The sequence below is a fragment of the Narcine bancroftii genome, chromosome 6 (genome assembly GCF_036971445.1).
Source record: "Narcine bancroftii isolate sNarBan1 chromosome 6, sNarBan1.hap1, whole genome shotgun sequence".
Classification (NCBI taxonomy): domain Eukaryota; kingdom Metazoa; phylum Chordata; class Chondrichthyes; order Torpediniformes; family Narcinidae; genus Narcine; species Narcine bancroftii.
The window spans coordinates 224932048-224953678 of NC_091474.1; the positions used below are offsets into that span (position 1 = coordinate 224932048).

Genomic DNA, 21631 nt, shown 5'->3' on the forward strand with positions numbered 1-21631 from the left:
ATCCCCTCATAATTTTAGAACGTTAAATCATTCATTAGCCTCTTCCACTTCAGGGAAACCCAACCTCACCTATCCAATCTTCCTTTATAACTGAAATGCCTCAATACAGACAATATCTCTTCTACATTCTCCACCTTATCATTCCTATAGTGTGACAATCAGAACTGCACACAATACTTCAGGTGTAGTATCAGCACAAGACTCAAATAGCTGCCTCCTGTGTTTCATTGTGCGAGAATCGAGAACTAAGGATCTCTGTTTGAAAATAAGAAGTCAACTATTTAAGATAAAGGAGATAGACCTTTTTTATGGGAAAATCTTCAAAATGCTCTTTACTTGGAAGGCAGTCTTTGAACATTTTTAAAGCAGGAGAAGACAGATTCTTGTGAACAAAGATATAAAAGGTAACAATGGATAGGCAGAAATGCAGAGTTGAGGTTGCATTCATATCAGCCATGATGTTATTAAAATGCAGAATTTGATCAAGGGGCTGAATGGCCTCTCGTTCCCATTTTGTGTTTATGTTTGTAATACTCTCCATGTGCTTGGATGAGGGAAGCTGTAATAACACTCAAAGTTCTGCAACATCCAGGATAAAACAATGTGCTTATTTGGCCTCCCATTCCAACTCTTAATATTTTTCCCCCATATGACTAGTGTACTATTGCCAGTGGTGGATTAACTACCACCCAGGCCCCTCAGTGTTGGTGTCATGAGGTGGGGGGGAAGTATTTATGGAAAATAGTGCCTATGGCGAGCACTGAAATTGCTCCCCTGTCCAAACATCTGACACCCATTCTTTTAGATACTTTACCAACTCAAAAATACGTCAAGCTTTTAATGCTGCAGGAATTTCCCAATGCACCAATTCCCTGTTCCCCCCCACCCACCTCCACCTTATCCCTGCTGACCCCCTTCCCCAGGCTGTACCTGCAGATGCCTCTCTAGTGCCACTTCTTCCAGACCAATCAATGCTAAATGATGCAACTTGACAGCCACCATGGCTCCATCACCTTGAGGCTCTGACCCCACAGCCATCCTGCATCTTCATTGTTTCTGATCCACATCCGGCTCCTTCAATCCCTCCCTGCTCGGCGGCGCAAACACATTTTAAGGCCGGGCTGCTATTTTGCAGGGCTGAGTGGTGGCCCCACTCTGAGATGTGACAGTACTGGAGACGGTGCAATAGCACATGATGCTGCTTCTTCTTCCACTCCCTCACCTGCCTACTGCTCTGCCCAGGCTTTGTGTGGCATAGCCTGACAGTGGATGCCGATCATTGGCTGCCTGATGATTGACCGGGCAGCGAGTCAATGGAAAGCGAGCTTGGCGCCAGTCAGGCCAATGGGAAGGACGGAGGGAGGGTCCAACAGGGAACACCACATTGATAATCCACTGTCCATTTCAGAGAATACATTCGCATGGTGCTTTCATGTGCATACGCAGAGAGGAGATGGGACATGTTCGAGTCCTTGGCCCATGATCTGAGTGGATTTTATCTTGTATTTATTTCAAAGAAGCACTATACATACATGAAGGCTAAATCAGATCAAACATTAGTTTTCCAGTACTCCCACATCCCACCCCCGTGCAATTGTATTTGAATAGAAAATAACATTTCCTGAAGTGTATGGGATATTTATAGTTACCTGCATTGTGATTACAATTGTTGGATTTAACATTATAAAGACAATTGAGTGCGTAGTTACAGATAGAAGACAGGCAACCACAGGTTGCGCATTTCCCTTGCGCTGGCATAGGCAGAGCAGTTCCTGCTGTCTGTTGGATTATGGGTAATAAAAACAGCCATTGATCCTGCATTGAGCTGCTGCCCTGAGCAGGCTCATTGTTTTTTGATTTCATTGAATAGGTGAAAGCCAATCAACAGGAGAGTTGAAAGCTACAAGTTGTTGCAATTTTAAAATATTTTTGATATTGTGGCTTAGTTCCCTTTGGCATTGTTAAAATAACATTTCTATTGTATCTCTTATTTCTATTGCTGTTTGACAGGCCCTCTTACCTTCCGAGCCCCTGGGCTTCAGTCTAGTGAGCCTAATGGTTAATCTACCACTGACTATTGCTGCATTGTGTACCATCTAGAAAACGCACCGTTGCTTCTCAATTTGGCTGAATCCACAGCTTCTATCACCAAAGAAAATGGGTGGGCTGAGATTCCCTTCCAAGTTTAGTTTGCAACCAGATCTAATTGATTTACAAGAAGGTTGAGAGGATGAGTGGCTTACGTCATTGTTTTGAAAATATTGCATCATCTTCATTGTCATTATGTCCAAGTCCTGGAATTTTATACCCAACTGTATTGGGGATTAGCTTCTCCAGAAGAAATGCAACATTTTAAGATCTTCTCAGTGGCAGCTAGAGATGGGCATAAGTAGAAAAGGATGTTCCTTGAAACCCATCTCTGACCTGACCTTGGTCAGCTTCTTGAATAGTTTTGTATGACATGGATTTTTAAAAAATAATGTCTGGAAGAGGCACCTTGATATGCCATCGTACCTTGAACATGTTACATTGCACCAATTTTAATTGGTTTTACTTTATAGTAGTAAATAACTGGTATTCATCTACAGGCCTCGCTGCAGATGGATAGACACTGGGATCACACAGTGCTGCAATCAAAGCTTGAAAAATTGAAAATCCTCGAACAAGAATGCTTAAAAATTAATGCAACACAAACCAGAGCTGAAGTAAGTTGTAATAAAAATCAAAAATTTATTGTGAAAGAATCACATTTCTAACTTTCTCGTCATTCAGGCTTCAAGTGAGGTCTGGAGAACTGGAGAGTAGCCAGTGTTCTTTTGTTCAAGAAGGGAAATAGGGATAATTCAATCATTTTAAAATGGTTAGTTAGTCTTGCTAAAATACATTTAAGTAAGTAGCCAGAAGGAGCTTGAATAGGCAGCTTATTATAGAAACAAGAGGACTAATTATAGTGGGCAATTTTTAATTTCTCTAATATTGATTAGGATCCTTTAGTGTAATGGGTCAAAGTTTAGTGTATCTGGGAGGGTTTCTTGTATGTATGTAGACAGCCCAATTATACTCTATCTTGCATTAGGAAATAGGACTGTCAGGTGATCAAATTTTGGGAATAGTATTTGGCAGGAACTGGGGAGGGGGGAGGAATAGCTTGGGAGTAGCTACTTGAGGGTAAATCTGCATCAGACATGGAAGTCTTTCAAATGTCGAGAGTTAAGGATCAGCATGTTATTGTGGGGATGAAAAATAAAAATGGCAAAATTTGGGTACCTTGGATGACAAGAAATATTGTAAGTTTATTCAAAAATGAAAAGGAAACATGTAAGGTTTAATAGGTTGAAATCAGACAAGGCCCTTGAGGAATATAAAAAGTTGAAAAAGGAATTGGGGGGGCTTAAAAGGATCATGAAGTATCCTTGGCAAGTAGGGAGAATCCCAAGATATTTTGTACATGTATTAGAAGCAAAGTGGTATCGAGGGAAAGGGTAGGTCAGGACAGTAGAGGGAATGTATGCCTGGAGCCACTGGGTGAGGTTCTACATGATTACTTCACACCAGCATTCACCAAGGAGGATCTGAATGATGGTGAGATTAACGATAATGAATTTATTGTACTTGTGTATGTCAATGTACAGTGCGTAGGCATTTTGAAATTCTTACTTGCTGCAGCTAAACAGGTTTTTTTTTCGTTATAAAGGCATCAGAGAATTACATTAAATTGCTGCAGTGTGGAAAGATCCAATAAATATAAAAGATAATAAGCCTTCAGTTACAATCAGTACAAGAAAAAAAAATGGTGTTTCAGCAATGCATACAGATCTGTTTTTGGTGCTGGAATAGTTAATGATTAGAATAGTAAAGGGGTGTTTAAGAGCCTGATAGCTGTTGGGGTGGGGGTGGGGGTGGGGGGGGGGTGGAATATATTTGAACCTAGAGGTGCTGGGTTTCGGGCTCCCTTCTTCCCAGAAGTAGACGTAAGAAGAGGTTGTGACTAGAATGATGGTGGTTCCTTGTGATCTTGGCTGTGATTAGGGAGGATTATTGATTTTCTGGGGAATATTGATATTAAGGAGGAGGAGGTGTTGTTAGTATGGGGTCACCAATACCCCAGAATGTAAACCCCTCTAAAAGATAGTGGACATAGTCCAGGACATGACAGGAAAATTCCTCCCCACCATTAAGAACGTCTACAGGGATCGCTACTATCAGAGAGCAGTAGCAATGATCAAGGATCCACACCACCCAGCACATGCTCTGTTCTCGGTGCTACCATCAGGAAAGATTCAAACCACCAGTTTCAGGAACAGCTACTACCATCAGACTCCTTAACAACAAACTCAATTAGGGATTCATTTAAGGATTCTTATTTTGCACTTTATTGATTTAAAAAAAAATCTATTAGTCAGTTTGTTTACATTTCTTTATTTGTTTACACGTGCACAGTTGGTGTCGTGGTTAGTCCAATGCCTTTGCAGTGCCAGCAATCTGGACCAGGGTTTGAATCCCATGCTGACTGTAAGGAGTTTGTACATTCTCCCCATTTCTACATTGGTTTTCCCTGTGGGCTCCGGTTTTCACCCACCGGAGTTCAAAATGTACTAGGAGTATAAATTGGCAGTACAGAGTGGTAGGCCAAATCGCCCTATTACTGTGCTGTATGTCCAAATTTTAAAAATTTAATTTAAATTTAAAATTTGTACATTATGTACAGTTTTTTGTATTACCAATAAGTAGTAATTCTGCCTTGCCCACAGGAAAAAAAGAATTTCAGGGTTGTATGTGATATTATGTATGTGCTCTAACGATAAATTTGAATTTGAACTTGAAATAACAGGGTTGTTGTTATGGGAGACCTGAATCTGTTCTTGGTTAATGTCACAAAGACTAGTGCTCTGTCACCTTGCCTTGAGACAACATGACCACCACCAATTATCATCAAGAAACAGACCTTGGATGTATTTGAACATTTCTATTAGCTTAGCAGTTATATTTCTCAAAACACTATAAGCATTGAGATTTTGCATGGGGTCAACATCCAAGTGTTTTCTTTGGGGAAATTGCATCAATGAGTTTTCACAGAAAGGAACTATGATCCAGTCATTAAATGCAGTGTCCTAAATGATTAGAGTTAAATTCTGTTTGTTTGCTGATAATACTGCAAAAATCCTTTGCATTTGTGGAAAATTGGCTTCAATAAGGATGCTGGCATTAAGAAAGACTTGACTGAAACAACTTGGAAGAGCTCATTTTAACTAGTGTCATACATTTCAATTAAGTGGTAGATACATCACAAGGGAATTGAGAATTTTAGTTGCATGACTTCCATTCCTGTAAATAATGGGATTACATTTTGTACCTTCCAATGTTCTAGATCCTGAAAATGCAGTCTCTTCAGAATACTCATGAAAGATTTCTCTGGTCTGAATTTTCAAATGACTGAGAATTCATCATGGAGAATTCATTCCAGTGCATGGAGTTGGGCCAGCCGAAATCTCATCTGTATTAAAACCTATCGTTCCTCACTCAGTCTTTAGAGTCATTGATACTGTGTATCAACTTCTGGCCAGGTCACAGGGGGAGAGGTTACATGGTGTCAAGTCATCAGTGGGCAGGCCAGCAGTATATACATATCATTACACCCCAGTTAATCACTTTCCTATTTAACCTGAGTTTGTCTTTTTCTGTAGCTATATGGAAGCTAAGGGAATTGTGATCACTCTCACCAAAGTGCTCTCCCACCAAGAGGTCTACCATTTAGCCTGGTTCGTTACCCAGCACCAGATCCAGTATGGCCTCTCCTCTCATTGGCCTGAATCCTTCTTGAACACACCCAACAAATTCAGCCCCATCTATCCCCTTTGCAGACAGGAGGTCCATGTCAATGTTGGGGAAGTTAAAATCTCCCATGACTACAATCTTGTATTTCCTGCACCATTCTAAAATCTGCCTGCTTATCTGTTCCTCAGTATCCAGGAGATCATATGGGGGTCTATAGTCTACTCCCAGCACAGTGATTGCTCCCTTCTTATTTCTGATTTCCACCCATACTCAGTGGACTCACGTTCTGCAGTGTTCTCCTTCTGTACAGCTGTGATACTAGCCTTAAACAGCAATGCTACTCTTCCATCTTTTTAAAAAAAAAAATTCAACTATAACCTAGTACCTGCATCATCCAATCCTGTCCTTCCTCCAGCCAGATTTCAGAAATGGCTAAAACATCATAGTTCCATGTACTGATCCAAGCTCCAAGTTTATCCCCTTTATTCCTTATACTCCTAGTGTTGAAATAGACACATTTCAACCTTTATGACTGGTTGCATTTATGATTTTCCCCCTTCCTGTCTTTCCTCAACATAGAACTCGTAGCATCCTGCTTTTGTCCTACTACCCTAGTCTCAGCATTCACGATCTGATTCCCACCCCCTGGCCAAACTAGTTTAAACCCTTCCCAAAAGCTCTAGCAAACCCTCCTGCCAGAATATTTTTCCCCTTCCAGTTCAGGTGCAGCCCATCCATTTTATAGAGGTCTGATCTTCCCCAGAAGTGACCTCGATGATCTAGAAATCTGAAGCCCTGCCCCCTGCACCAACTCTTCAGCCACACATTCATCACCCATAACTTTCTATTAGTACCGTGGCACAGGCAGGAATCCGGAGATTACCATCCTTGAGGTCCTGTCTTTTAACTTCCTAAATTTCCTCGAGGACCTCATCTCTACTCCTATCTATGCCATTGGTCCCCATGTGGACCACAACATCCAGCTGCTCCCCTTCCAGAATGCCGTGGAGTCGATCTGAGGCATTCCTGACCCTGGCTCCTGGGAGGCAACAAATCGCAACTAGGAGTCTTGATACATTCCAACAAACTTCCTGTCTGTCCTCCTAACCAACTGGTCCCCTATTACTAAGGTTCTCCTCAGCCCTTCCTTTTTGAGCTGAGGTGCCAGCCTCTGTGCTGGAGACTTGACCACCTCGACTTGTCCCTAGTAGATCCTCCCCACCAACAGTATCCAAAACTGCATACCTGTTGTTGGTAGAAGCGTCCACAAGGATAATCTGCACTACCCGTGCCTTCCTTTTTCCTCCCCTGACAGTCACCTGGCTATCTGTACTCTGTCTATTTGGGGTGACTACCTCCCTGTAATCCTTCTTGATGACTGCCTCTTTATCCAGCTCCAGTTGCCAAACTCGGTCAGTAAGTAGCTGGAGCTAAATGCTCTTCCTGAAGGTGTGGTTGTCTGGGACAAGTATACCTTCCCAGATCTCCCACAGCCCTAGCTGACTCCATTAATTTTGTATGAAAACTCTTTTGATTAGGCTTGTCTTCTTAGATTCAAACAGCAGCTATCCTCAGTTGCTTCTCGACAAAGAGGGGCAATTTTAATGCCACTTTAATTCACCACTCCTAGGCCTGTTCCTCCTTTTAGGTAATGCCTAAGTCTATGAACACAGCTACTGTGCAGCTCTAGACAATTTTCTCAATTCTTCACACCTGGAGCCAATAATCCAATCACTGCCTCAACACTTAACACTAATATATCACTTAAATATTTATTCCTAAATGGTAAACCAACTGAAAAACAAGGTAAGCTGTCCTGCCCTTTTTAAACCTGTGCACTAGGCCCCTCCCCGACCTTAGTCCCTACATGTCTAAATAAATAAATAGTCCTTTAAAACTCTGCTAGTCCTAGCCTTTCTACACATACAAATAAATAAATAAGCACTTAACCCTCTGGTATTCCTAGCCTCTACATGTCTAAATAAATTAATTTAAGTTTAAACTGCTGTTACTAACAGTTTTTCCAGCGACTCTCCTGGCTCCTCATCAACTGCTATATAGGCTGGACCTTGTCAAAGGCCTTACTAAAGTCCATGTAGACAACATCCACAGCCTTTCCTTCAACTTTTCTGATAACCTCGATAAACTCACTAAGATTGGTTAAACAAGACCTACAATGCACAAAGCAATGTTCACAATCCCTAATCAATTCCTGTATATCCAATCTCTTAGAACACCTTCCAATCAAGTAAAAAAAAGTTTTATCAGGCAGTCAGAAAGTAGTAGTATTTGCTGTCAGTTTACACAAATTGTGCAAGCTACAATCACAGTTTTCACCGATTTTCTTGTGTAAAAGTATTTGATCTCAAACTACTTGAAATCCTATGCCAGTAACTCTCAATTACCACTCAACTATTGCTATAATAATTTTATCAGTGAGAATGTCTCCTTGAAAATTTGTGGCAATAACTTTAAACTATGGAACTTTAATCTGTGATTCAAATATAATCATTACAATATGAGATTCTAAAAGTTAGGTGTTGGAGGTTGAAGAAAAAGATCGAGAAAATGTTGTATAGTTTTCATTCAGTTACCCACTGCCAAGATATCCTGCACTCACGTGATATAAGAATTGTGAACAGTCAATTTGTCCTAATTTTATAGTGATTTCAAAGGTAATTTCTTCATTGTAAAGGACTGCTTAAAGAAAGCTCTTGGTGCCTGCCACATTGACCATCGCCAGTGGGCTGATCTCGCCTCAAACCGTGCATCTTGGTGCCTCACAGTTCAGCGGGCAGCAACCTCCTTTGAAGAAGACCGCAGAGCCCACCTCACTGTCAAAAGACAAAGGAGGAAAAACCCAACACCCAACCCCAACCAACCAATTTTCCCTTGCAACCGCTGCAACCGTGTCTGCCTGTCCCGCTTCGGACTTGTCAGCCACAAATGAGCCTGCAGCTGACGTGGACATTACCCCTCCATAAATCTTTGTCCGTGAAGCCAAGCCAAAGAAGAAGAGAAAGAAGAAGAAATATCTGATATTTCTTTGGATTAAATACACTTTAATTTGTAAATGTGATTCAATTTTAGAGTAAAATTAATGAACTTCAACGGAAACTTCAAGAAGAAGAACATCAGCGTAAACTGATCCAAGACAAAGCAGCTCAGGTGAGTGACGTGGCTTTGAAGGCAATGTAATCCTATGAATTGACAAATTCTCCAATTTCCATTATCCCTCGCCTCCCAAGCTTAACCCTGACACTACTACTACCACCCTCTGCTTTCTGCAGGTGAGCCAATTTTGAATCCACACAGCCATGGATTCCATGCCTCATGACTTTTTGAATTAGTCTTTCATGTGGGACCTTGCCATATGCCTTACTAAAATTAATATATAGCACATTTATTGTTCTACCTTCATCAATTTATTTTGTCACTCCCTCAAAAATTTCACTTAGGTTTGAGGCATTGATCTGCCCTTCTAAGTCATGATGACTATCCCTGAGAAGACTGCTTCTGTAAATACTCACAAATTCTGTCCCTAAGAATCCTCTCCAATAGTTTGCCCACCACTGATTTAAAATTCCCAGGATTCTCTCTATTACCTTTTTTTAAACAAGGGAACTGCATTTGCTATTCTCCAATATTTCAGTACCTCCCCTGTGGATGCAAAGATTATTGCCAACGCCCCAGCAATCTCTCCCCTTGCTTCCTGTAGTAACCTTGGATACATCTCTTCTGGTCCCAGGGACTTGTCAATCAGAATGTTTTTAAGAAGATCCAGCACTTCCTCTTTTTTTAAAAACCTTAACATGCTCCAGCACATAAGCTTGCTCTATACTGATCTCACATTGAGCAAGCTCCCTTTCTCTGGTGAACAATGAAGCAAAGTATTCATTTTGGATCTTCCCTTCCTCCAGCCCGACCTTCACACTAGTCATCTTTTTGTTCTTCACGTATGCATAGAATACCTTGAGGTTTTTCTTAATTCTACTTGCCAAGGCCTGTCGTGCCCATTCTAGCTCTCCTAAGACCTTTCTTAAGTATTTTCCTGTCCATCATATAATTCTCATGAGCCCTTCCTGACTTTTGCTTCCAAAACCTTGTGTATTCTTCCTTCTTCCTCTTAACTAGCTGTCTCTCCTTTATTTTGTCAGCCAGGTTTTCTTATCCTATAATCTTTTCCTTGTCTCAGTGGGACAAACCTATCCAGAACCCTGCATAGGTGGTCCCTAAACATCCACCACTTTACTTCTATACTTTTCCCTGAGAACATCTGTTCCCAATTTGTTCCTGCCTAATGAGATGTGGTCGCTGTCACCAGGTTCATTATCCAGTACTAGATCCAATATGGCCTCTTTTCTGGTTGGCTGGTCCACATACTGTGTCTGGAATCACAAGATCACAAGACAAAGGAACAGAAGCAGGCCACTAGGCCCATCGAGTCTGTTCTGTAAATCTACACTAAGCTACTCTACACTAGTTCCAATTTCCAGCCTTTTCCCTAAATCCCTTGATGCCCTCACTAATGAGATACTTGTCTATTTCTTGTTTAAATGCTCCCAGTGATCTAGCTTCCACTGCTGTATGCGGCAGTGAGTTCCACAGATCCACGACCCTTGGCTAAAGAGGTTCTTCCTAATCTCTGTTTTATATGGATAACCTCTAATTTTCAGACTATGACCCCTTGTCCACGATTCACCCATCAGGGGAAACATCTTACCCGCATCCACCCTATTCAAAATATGAAATGTCTCTATGAGATCTCCTCTCATTCTCCTATAATCCACTGAATACAACCCAAGAGCAGCCAAACGCTCCTCATACATTAGCCCTTGCATTCCGGGAATCATCCTAGTCAATCACCTCTGCACCCTCTCCAACAACATCACATCCTTTCTAAGATAGGGGGCCCAAACCTACACACAGTACTCCAAATGAGCCCCATAGAGTCTCATCAACACCTCTTTACTCTTGTACACTATTCCTCTTGAAATGAATGCCCACATAGCATTCGCTTTCCTCACTACCAATTTCACCAGGTCATTAACTTTTAGGTTTCCCTGCACAAGGACACCTAGGTCTCTTTGTATAACTGAGGTCTGAATTTCCTTAGACAGACCTGACAAATTCTGTCCCATCTATCTCTCTTGAATTGAGAAGCTACCCATTAATATTAAGAAAGTTGAAGTATCCACACCAACAACCCTGTAATTTCAAGTTCAAATTCAAATTTATTGTCAAACTGTACACATGACATCACCTACAACCCTGAGATTCTTTTTCCCGTGGGCCAAACAGAATTTTGACTTATTGATAGTATAAACTATACTCAAGATAAAGATGCATATATGAAAGAAAGAAATGTAAACAAACTGACTGTGCAAATACATATTAAAAAATTCTGTAATAAATAATCTGCAAAGAGTCCCAAAACGAATCTCTGGTTGAGTCTACTGTTTAAGAGTCTGATGGTGGAGGGATAGCAACTATTCCTGAACCTTGCGGCACCTATACCTCTTTCCTGATGGCATTTGCGAGAACAGAGCATGTCCTGGATGGAGTCAATCCTTGATGATTGCTGCCACTCACTGTTGGCAAGATTCCAGGTAGATTTTCTTGATGGTGGGGAGATTTTGCCTGTGATGTCCTGGGCTGTGTCCACTACCTTTTGCAGAGCTTTCTGCTTGAAGATATTGGTGCCACCATACCAGGGCATGATGCAACCAGTCAGCACAAGATGTGGGCAGGTAGATTATTGGCCATTGCTGTAGAGTGTAAGTGAGTTGTAGAATCTGGGGGAAATGATAGAAATGTGAGAAAATATTTAAAAAAAGGGAATAGCATAGATTTGTAAAAATGATTACAGGAAAGTCACAGCAAACTTTATGGGCCAAAGGAGCATTTTCATACTGCATCATTCCTGTGTTTAAAAAAAAATGGACACTGGAAAATATATTTTGTTATGAATCAATAAAATCTTATTAGTACTAACAAAGGAACAGCAATGGAAAATTCACCAGACACTGCTAAATTCAAAATAAGAGTTTTTATTAAACTGTTAATAACATAATATTTCTTACTTGTCTCTAAACTTAACTATATCTTAAAACCCACTATGTGCAAATGTATTTATGTGTGTAATTAAATTTGATTCTGGAAAAAGTCAATTTTAAAGTTTCAAGCATCTTGTTGAACTTTGAGGATCCTTTTAAATTGGAGTTCAGAAGTAATTATGAAGCACTTTTAAACATTGTACCTTCAGATCTCTTTAAACTCACATGTCTCTTGATGAGTTGTCTTTCAGAGGGATTCTCTTCAAACAGAGGCTGCCTCTTTTAATAAAGCAGTTGGAAGTGGTCTAACTTATTTAAAAGCCACTTGTGTTGTGTATCTCCTATAATAAGGATCATACAATAAAGAACAGCTTCTTCTTCTCTTTCCAAAGACTACCTTTTTACCCCTGTAATGAGTTCAGAGGACCCCTAAATCCAGCAGCAATAGAAATTCACCAAGACAAATGGTTTCTTAAACAAAAGCTGCTTTTAAATTACTTTAAACATAAAAACAGGATCGTTTTAAGTTATTACTATTGACTTAACTAAACCTAACTTAACCCCCTTCTAATTCTAAGCGCACATGTATATAATGTGTATAAGTTCAGAAAAGTTCTTTGATTCACAGTCCAATCTCACTTCTCACTCCTCCAAGTTCACTTGTATCAGGCAATTCTTATACTGTGCACAGAATTTAACATTTATGAATTTTCACTAGGCTCTGGTGCTTAAAGGTAAATGGTTACTGCTCAGGAAGGTTCTCATTAGTTTCAGAGAGAGATTTGTGCTCATTGGACACACAAACTGATTTCCTCTGATCAGTCACTTCAGTGTCTTGCCAAAGAAGCTTGCCCCATCATGGGTTTTCCAAATGATAACTTCTTCCAGGACACCACAGAGTTCCTCTTCTTTCCCTTATTTCAGGAGAAACACTCTAGCCAGCCATTCCCTCTTGTAAGGACTACAAGGGTTTTCAACAGGCTGAACTCAGAACTCACAACCCATCTTCAAAATGGGGTTTTAACATGCCTGCCAGCTTGCCATGTTGCAGCCTCCAAATGCTACTGCAGAACTCTCTCTTTTTCTTAGAGAAATCTTGTTTGGTCTTTTCACTCTCTGCTTGCAAAACCACATGATCCTTCTTAGAACAGAAAACTGCAACCAGACAGATTGCTGGCACCGGAATCAGTTTGTGATCGTGGATATCTGTTGCTTTAAAGATGATAGTCCTTTAAAAGCTATGCTCTGGAACTATGAGAAATACAATAAACACAAGGTTACGCATGATACAATATAATTGGTTACACAGGCTATATATCACGCCCCAAATTAAATGGGACCCAACAGTATCAGATAGATGTTTTTGCTGTAAGAAGGAAACGGGAACAACAGTACATGCAATTTGGGTATGTGAGAAAGTGGAAAAGTTTTGGGAAGATCTAAATCAGGTATTAAATAAAATCACAAAAAGCAACATACCAAAAAATCCAGAGATCTTTCTTCTAAGTAATATAAGAAGTAAAGAATTAGGCCTCAAACTGGATGGAGCGCAAAAAAGATTTATTATGATAGCCTTAGCTGTAGCAAAAAAATGTATAATGTCAACTTGGAAATCAGAAGAGAGCCTGAGAGTACAGCAATGGTTCATGGAAATGAATAAATGTATTCCATTGGAAAAAATAACATGTAATTTTAAAAAAATAAAGTCACATTATTTGAACAAATTTGGGAACCGAACATGGAACACAACAGAGAGGGCCTACCGCGGACCTCCACCCCCTAAAATGATAGAATGAGAAGAAGACGAAATGAACCGACCCAGTGTGTAAAAGTAGATGATACAATTTTCTTATTTATTTTCATTGTGTGATGACCTTGTTTAATGGGTTTATTGTAATGATTATGTTGAACATTTAGTGGGTAGGGAGGGGGGTGGGAAGGAGGGATGGGGGAAAAAGGGGAGAAAATGACACTGTGTATATTCAAGAGGGAAATGTTTGTGTGCATTTTGGTTAATATGGTTGATAGTGTGAAAAATAAAAAAATGTTTAAAAAGATGATATTCCTTTTATTCCTGCTTCTGAAGTTGCTTCCAAAGTAGTTTCATTGTCTTTGCGAAGGCACTTGGAGCCTGACTGTCTTGCTTGAGCAAAGCTCTGTGAAGTATTACTGTCTGTTTGTGAAGTGACCTAAACCCCCACAATCTATCTCTTTTAAAGACATATTAATGTATAATATACCCATAACACCGCTCTGTAGCCCCTTTTCCACTGGCACCCCAGTTAATTGGCTGTTCTCTGTCCCAGGATAGGAAGCCCTTTGTGCCATTTCCACTGATCCATCCTTAACTGGGACACTAACTGCTTTTCCACTGAACACAACACATCCCTGGAAATGGGTGACTTTCTGCTGTCCCTTTTCCACTGGTTTTATCAGCACACCAGCGTTAGCAAGTGCAGGGGATGTGAGTAGGGGTAGAGGGGGTTAATCCCCAGTGTGAAATGATGTCATTTGAATACCCAGTTAATTCCTGGGACAGGGTGCTAGTGGAAAAAGGGCTTGTCTTTCACAGGAGGCTCAATTTCTCCTACTTTCAAAATGTCTCTGCTTTCATTTATATTTCTCTGAAATCCTGTGACCTGACCACTACTGTTTCAGTTTCATTTCTGTCTGAAAACCTGTTTTTATTTAATCAGATACATCCTTCAGCAGTTCTTCTTGAGTACTTCAGTTTTTAATAAAGCAAACACTCCATTGTTTTTGAATCAATTAGGACCCACTTCAATTCCATTTGTGCTGCCTTTCCAAGACATGTCAACTCCAAAAACGACTGTGATGTGACCTATGTGTGAGCCTGTATCCAGCCCACAATTCCTTCACCAGAAATATTTTTAACTCTATAACTAACTTTACAAAGAAATATATATTTTATAACTGAAGATGAACACAAATCCATTACAATAGACTTAAAGGTGTGTGAAGTAAAAGGTTTTAATATTGTGTTGCCCTTGGCGGAGGGATGCGTTCTACTGAGTGGCCTTTAATTCAAAATGATTTGTGTGCCAAAATATTTTATTTTGTATTTGAGAAAGATAATCAAAGATTGATGTATTACTTATTCTTGCAATTTAAAATACATTTAGCAGTTTCAAGTTTTGTTTTTCATTTTTTTTACAAAACATCTGTCTTTGAAAATAGAAGTTGGCAATTTTTTTTGGGCGGGGATGCAAATAGTTGGCCTTGCCTAGGGCACAAAATAGTTTGGCACTGGCCCTGGGCATAACAGAGCATCAATGCTTTTCATTTTGGGCTTCTTTAAATTCTTCTATCTCTTTTATAGCTTCAAACTGGTCTTGAAATAAGCCAAATACATATAAAGTCCTCTTCTACAAAAAAGAAGACAAAAGTGAAGAAAAGAAAATGCATTGTGAAGGTAGGATGCATATCAAAATTATAAATGGTTAATTGCAATTGTTAGTTCATGAATTAGAGTTGTTCACACAGCTTTTGCTTGTAATGTAAGATGCTGTATGTGGAAGATTGCATTTGCATTTTTATATCTCCAGGTTTTGGGCTTTAACTGTAATTAAACTTTCTTTGTGACTAATTGCTTTAAAATTTAAAATTTCCAAAAGCCTGCAAGTAGTTCTACCAAAGTCAAGTGATCTGTTAAGGGCTTAAAATTGGTACTGCAAACTGTGACATAAAAATAATTATCTGAAAGGTTGCCTGTAACCAATAGTTTGCCTTTGTCTGTTCCTCTGAACTGTTATTAACAAGATATCTCTTGTTTTGCAGAATGAGATGAAAAGAGAAAGTCCTCGTCTTCGCCCAGAACAAGCAAAATTTCCATTTGTTGCTGGCACAGTGAGTTCTCTGAGCAAGGTTTCATAACTCTTTTTGCACAAAGTCCAAAGTAAATTGTCATGTAGTCAAATCCTTGTAACGTTATGTACCAAGTGTTTGGGGATAAAAATTAGTATACAGGTACACAATCCTTTATCCCGACTTCTAAAATCTGGAAAGCTCCAAAATCCGGTAAGTCGGGAGAGAGGTGCCCGGCACTTGGGGGAGGTGGCCGAGGAGCCGGTGCTTGGAGGAGATGGCCGGGTAGCCGGCACTTGGGGGAGGTGGCTGGGCGGCCGATGGACTGGCGCTTGAGGGAGGCAACTGAGGGACCGGTGCTTGGGGGCGACTGGAGGGTGTGGGGTGGATACGGCAGCACAATTCGGATGGGCTTTCCAAAATCCGGAAAATCCGAAATTCGTACTGTCCCCCAAGAGTTTCGGATAAAGGATCATGTACCTGTAATAGAAATAAGGTATCACCCTGGTGAAGAGGTAACATAGGGCTATATGTGTGAAAACAGTGGATAGAATAATCTTAAAATGGAGTTACATGATCACACATTCATTGTATCATTTCAAAACTGTCTTGTATCTAGTCTTCCTTAATAACTTGAGAATGAGGGGAAGAAGATTCCATGAATGTTCATTTGTTGCAAAACCAGAGCCTGGTACATGGGTCACACCAGCAAAAAATGATTGAAACCTCTAGCCAGGACTGCTGAGTGTTCTCAACCTTTCTATGAGGGTTCCAGGCTTCATTTGCTCAATTCACTCCAGGTAACAGAAAGAAACTGCTGGCCACACTGGGAAAGGAAGTGGACCCTAATCCTCATCTGTGGCGATGAAGACTGGTATTCCTGATCTACTTGAACTATGGACCAGACCATTATAAATACAGTTATAAGCTGTCAACCACTCAGCAAAGTCAATAACTGTCCAGAGATTTCGGCAAAATTATGATTGATGATGTTGATAATATTGATGACCAGGTTATTAATAATGTTACTTGGTTTTGTCCTTGGTTTGTAAATGGAAAGAATTGCATTGAGGAAAAAGTCACCATTGAAGACCACATTTGATCAAGTATGATGCCAAAAAGTTGTTATAAATTGAATTCATTGGGCAGTTAATGGGAAGTTTCTTGTCTGCCTGAGGTTATCGCTGAAAATTTACGTCTGTGGTAATTGGAAGCTAATCATCCTAGCTCTGTGACAGAAATTTTACAAATAATCATCACCTAACTCCTCTTGCATCAGCAGCAAAGCATAAATTGGGAGCGTAATTGAATATTCTTCAAGATACCAACTGCAACATTCAAGAAGATTGACCCTTTCTGGGACAAAACAGCCCACATATTCAGCACCACATTCAACATGTTGGATTCAGTGCCACCACCTACAAAACTGTTTTAAATATGAACTACCCAAACTGCAGCTTTTTCCTCAATGCTTTCCCTAATCTGTGAAGGACAGGAGATTTATGGTGATACAGCCCACAAGCTCCTCCTTATCACACGCCATCTTGAAAACAAATATATTGCCTTGTCCTCTATTGGATTAAAATGCTTGAAACCTCTATAAAATAGCATTCTGGGTCTTCCTTCATGGCATAGCAACAACATCACCACCATTGGTTTTGTTAAAGGTATGTAATAGATGCCAGCTTTGCTTGTGCAGCCATGTCTAATGAATAAATGAGCTCAGATGGGTATGCAGGCAGCCAGGACCAGTTAGTAAGTTCACTTTCAGGGCATTGGGAGCTCGGATGGGCAGGTGGACTGGGCCTAGACAAGAGTCCATGGCCGAGGTGTCAGAAGCTCAGATGGATGGTGGCTGGGGTCTTGGCGAGGAACGATGATCGGGGAGTTTTGCTGTGGTGGGTGGGTAACCTTGGTGTCAGGAGCTTGGATGTGTGGGCAGCCAGGGCTTTGGTGAGGGTTAGCAGTTGGGGCATTGGAAACTCAGATGGATGGGTGGCCAGAGCGTCGGGAGCTCTGATGGACGGGCAGGGTGTTAAGTCTGTGGACAGGGTGTGAGGTGCTCAAATGGGCAAGCTGCTGGGGCCGAGGTGAAAGTCCAAATTCGGGCTGTTGGGATCTCTGGTGGGTGGGCGGTCATGACCAAAAATAGGGGGCAGGGGTGACTTTTACAATATATGGAAAATACTAGATTTTTGGGTCAAAAATATGGGGTTGACTTTCGCATGGTACCAACTATTACACACGTATATATAGTATTTGCTGTGATGAATTTGGAGTGAAACATTGCATTTTGAAATGTTTGATATTAAAGTCCTTAACAAAATATAATTCATTCTAAACAAACTAAAATTTATTCAGAAAATTATTACATTTAAAAAATAATTAGTTATTTTTCTATTTTTGTGTTCAAGTCTATTAGCTCCAGCCACTCTGTCACAGCAAATGTACAGAATGTCCTCCACCTGATGAAGCAGAGCAGCACAAGGACTTCTGACAGACAACAAACATTTACTGATCAAAGAGCTGTTAAGAAATTAAGAGCAGTGACTTGTGGTAATGTCAAGGTGAATAAAAAAAACTCGAAGTTTGTATCATTCTCTTCTCCATCTTCACTGACTGAGGAGCTCTCTGAGATCCTTGTGGCATTGCAAGATGAACTGAGTCAAATGAGCTTGTAAGTATGAAATCTCATTCTAGTCCACAGATGGGTTGCATGGGAAAATACAAGACTGGGGAGGGAAAATAATTAAATTTTGACTTCATTACTTTTATAGCAACTGTCTTTATTACCTCTTTGAACAGTCTTTGATTTCTAGTCACTCCTTTTCACTCCCTTTTTTCTGCTGCAGATGAAGTTTGCATTTTCATTGCTAATGCTAAATTTGTATTTTGATTTGGTTGTAATCATAGAATCACAGCACAGCACAGCCCTTTGGCCAACTCTCTCCACGCTGACATCAAATAGCCATACTCGTCTCACTTCCCAGCATTTAGTGTATCACCTTCTATTCCTTGGAGATTCAAGCTCTCATAAGAAACTTGAGTGTTATGACAGTTTCTACTTCCACGATCCTTCAAATGCCAACCATTATCTAAGTAAAAATATTCTTTCTTCTTCCATTTCCTGACCTATGCTCTTAGTAACTTTGCCATGATGACAATTTCCCTATTATGTATCCTAATTCATAATTCTTTGTAACACTATCAGGTTTTCCCTCCCCACCCTTCATCCCGCACATCAACCTTCTTTGCACCAAGAAAAATATTTGAATGTGATATCCAATGCTTTTGAAAGGTAATTAAAGTACAAGATGATTGCGAATTGGCAGGGGTGAGAGTAGCCTGTTTCTGCCCTGCATATTCTATTTAATTTATTTGTAAAGGACACTGACTTGAAGGATATGGTGAACTTGGTTTTTGTGCTCAAACTTTAATTTCCAGCAACATTAGTTATCAAAGGATTTTATAACAGTTACATAGAAAAATAATGATATTTTGATAGATTAATGAGTTGCAACTGGTATTTTGTTTTGTTTCACTATTGCAATTAGGACTAAGTATTTGGTAATCCTTTGAGAGTTTGGATTTTCAATGACACAGCACCAAAAGTCTGTTCATCTCTCCACCTGCAACTTTGCTTGCTTCTACTCGTGCTTTACTTAATCTGCTGTAATCCTCACAGATTTCTTTTTCACTGCTAGATTCAATTATTTAATTGGTATTCAAAAAAAGGATGATAGAAAATTCTGGGACTCTTTCACACCAGGCCCCAATCACTCATTACTTCCTGTGCTCTGTGACCTTCTGTTCCATGCGCCGCCCCCTTGCGTTTTTGTGATTCTTTTCAAATTTGTCCAAGGTTGTGCTGTTTCCTTTGGATCTTTATTCTCAGCACTCCTCTAATTATGCCTGTTGTACATCAGTGAATATTATTGTCAGTCATGCTTTTCGCTGCCTATGATCCATAATTGACATAGAATATAGAACATGCCCTTCAGTCCATAAGATCTGTGCTGACCATGATGTAAACTTAAACTAATCCTGTCAACATCCCTCTGTCCCCTACCTATTCATGCTCATTAAACTTTGTCCCTTTTGACCATGTTTTTATTTCCATTTCCAACTTCATTTTGCTAGACTGGGCCAACCTTAGATTTGTAATGTGAGGCACTTTGCAAGTTTCATTCGATTAAGGCATTATATAATCCAATCGTTTTTAGAATTTTGTTGGATAATCGTAAACAAGTGAGGACATAAGTTAGTTTGGGTGGCTTGGTAAAGGGGTGCAATTTTGGAGGTGATGGTGGATAACATTAAAGTAAACCATTCTGTACTGAACTGTGTTTTTTTAACCAATTCTTAATTCCAGTGATCATCAGGATTTGCTGAAACAAATACAAAGTACCAAAAATGTAGATATCCGTGAAGATTTGGAACGCGAACTGGACTGTCTAATAAAACAGATGGAGAGAAAAGGGGAACAAATTTCAAAACTCAAAAAACACCAGAATCAGGTGAGTGCCTGATTTTTAAAAAAAAAGCATCTTCCACTCACCCTGTCCCCCAAAAAAACTACATTTTTTGCTTTCCAAATCAACAAGTCAGAAGCATCTAACATCAGAACTATTTCAATAGGATGCTTGTCCCAGCCATTATTTTTCAAGGAAATGTGAATAATATTTTTTTTATTGCCGTGGAACTTAACAAATAGAATTTGTATTTGTGCAACATGTTGATGTAGTTAAATGACCTGTAATTTACATGGACTATCCTATAAATATCTGCTTTCTTAGTAGTAAAACATGAAAAACTGTAGCGACTGTGGTTGAAGTAAAAACACAAAGCTAGAGAACCTCAGCTGGTCAAACACTGTCCTTTATGTAGCAATTTTGGGCTTGGGCCCTTCATCAAGGTATGGAAAAATGTTGGTAGGCATCCGAATAAAAGAATAGAGGGATGGTGTGGTCGCAAAAACAGGAGGTGATAGGTGGAGAAAGGAGGGAGGAGAACTGGAAAGAGGGAAGGGAAGGGGGACAGGGAAGAGGAGTGCAGGTTAGTAGAAACTGGAAAAGTGATGTTAATGCCATCTGGCTGGAGAGTGCGCAGACAGAAAATCAGGTATTGTTTCTCCAATTTGTGGGTGGTCTTGGTGGGACAGTACATAAGGCCATGGACATACATGTGAGTATGGGAGTGTGACACAGAGCTGAAATGGTTGGCTACTGGGAGGTCTCTGTCACTGGTGCGGATGGAGCGAAGGTACTCAGCGAAGCAATCTCCCAAATCTCCACCCAGTCTTTCTGACGTAGAGAAGGTCTCAACAGAGGTGTGGGGAGTGGGTAATTGTGAGTTGGTGTCAATGCCAGAAATAAATGCCCATCCCTAATTTGCTGAAGAGGTGGACAGCATGGTTAGCCTAGTGGTCAGCTCAATGCTGCCACAGCACCAACAACCCAGGTTTGAATCCGGCACTGTCTGTAAGTAGTTTGTATGTTCTCGCTGTGACCGGTGTAAGTTTTCTCCAAGTGTTCCAGTTTCTTCCCATCCTCCAAATCGCTCAAGGTTGGTAGGCTAATTGGGTGTAATTGGGCGGCATGGATTTCTTGGGCAGGCTGTATTATTAACAGTGGCAGATTAACCATTAGGATGAATAGGCTTAAGGTCAGGGGCCCAGAAGGGAGGGGGGCCTGGCAGAAATGGGGACGTCAGACTCCTGGGCAGGAGGATAAAAGTCAGGGTCCAAGTGGGGACCTTGGGTTCTACAATTCTTTCGACCCCAAAAGTTCATTTGACCCCTGGTATTTTTTAACCTCTTGGATAGACCCATCAGCCCCCAGGGGTCAGCATCAACCATTTTGGAGACTCCTAATATGTCATTTAACATAACTATATTCTATTCAACGAATGGTAGGGCAAGGCAGCAAGGTCAAGGGGAGCCTTACCAAAGCTCAGCCTGATACCCTGGTGGTAAT

At 40.4% G+C, this 21631-nt stretch overlaps 1 protein-coding gene across 5 annotated transcripts in view; it reads left to right on the plus strand.

The window, feature by feature from the left end:
• The window catches only part of LOC138737078 (centrosomal protein cep57l1-like), a 54385-nt gene that overhangs the window by 26331 nt on the left and 6423 nt on the right, over positions 1–21631 (plus strand). For 3 of the 5 annotated variants that reach the window (XM_069887543.1, XM_069887547.1, XM_069887544.1), the window contains 6 exons: positions 2589–2705; positions 8866–8943; positions 15172–15264; positions 15630–15716; positions 18071–18333; positions 20029–20173. In XM_069887543.1, the coding sequence (XP_069743644.1) occupies positions 2589–2705; positions 8866–8943; positions 15172–15264; positions 15630–15716; positions 18071–18333; positions 20029–20173 (783 nt within the window). The remainder of the gene's footprint in view (positions 1–2588; positions 2706–8865; positions 8944–15171; positions 15265–15629; positions 15717–18070; positions 18334–20028; positions 20174–21631) is intronic. The other 2 variants (XM_069887545.1, XM_069887546.1) reach the window with 2 other exon arrangements.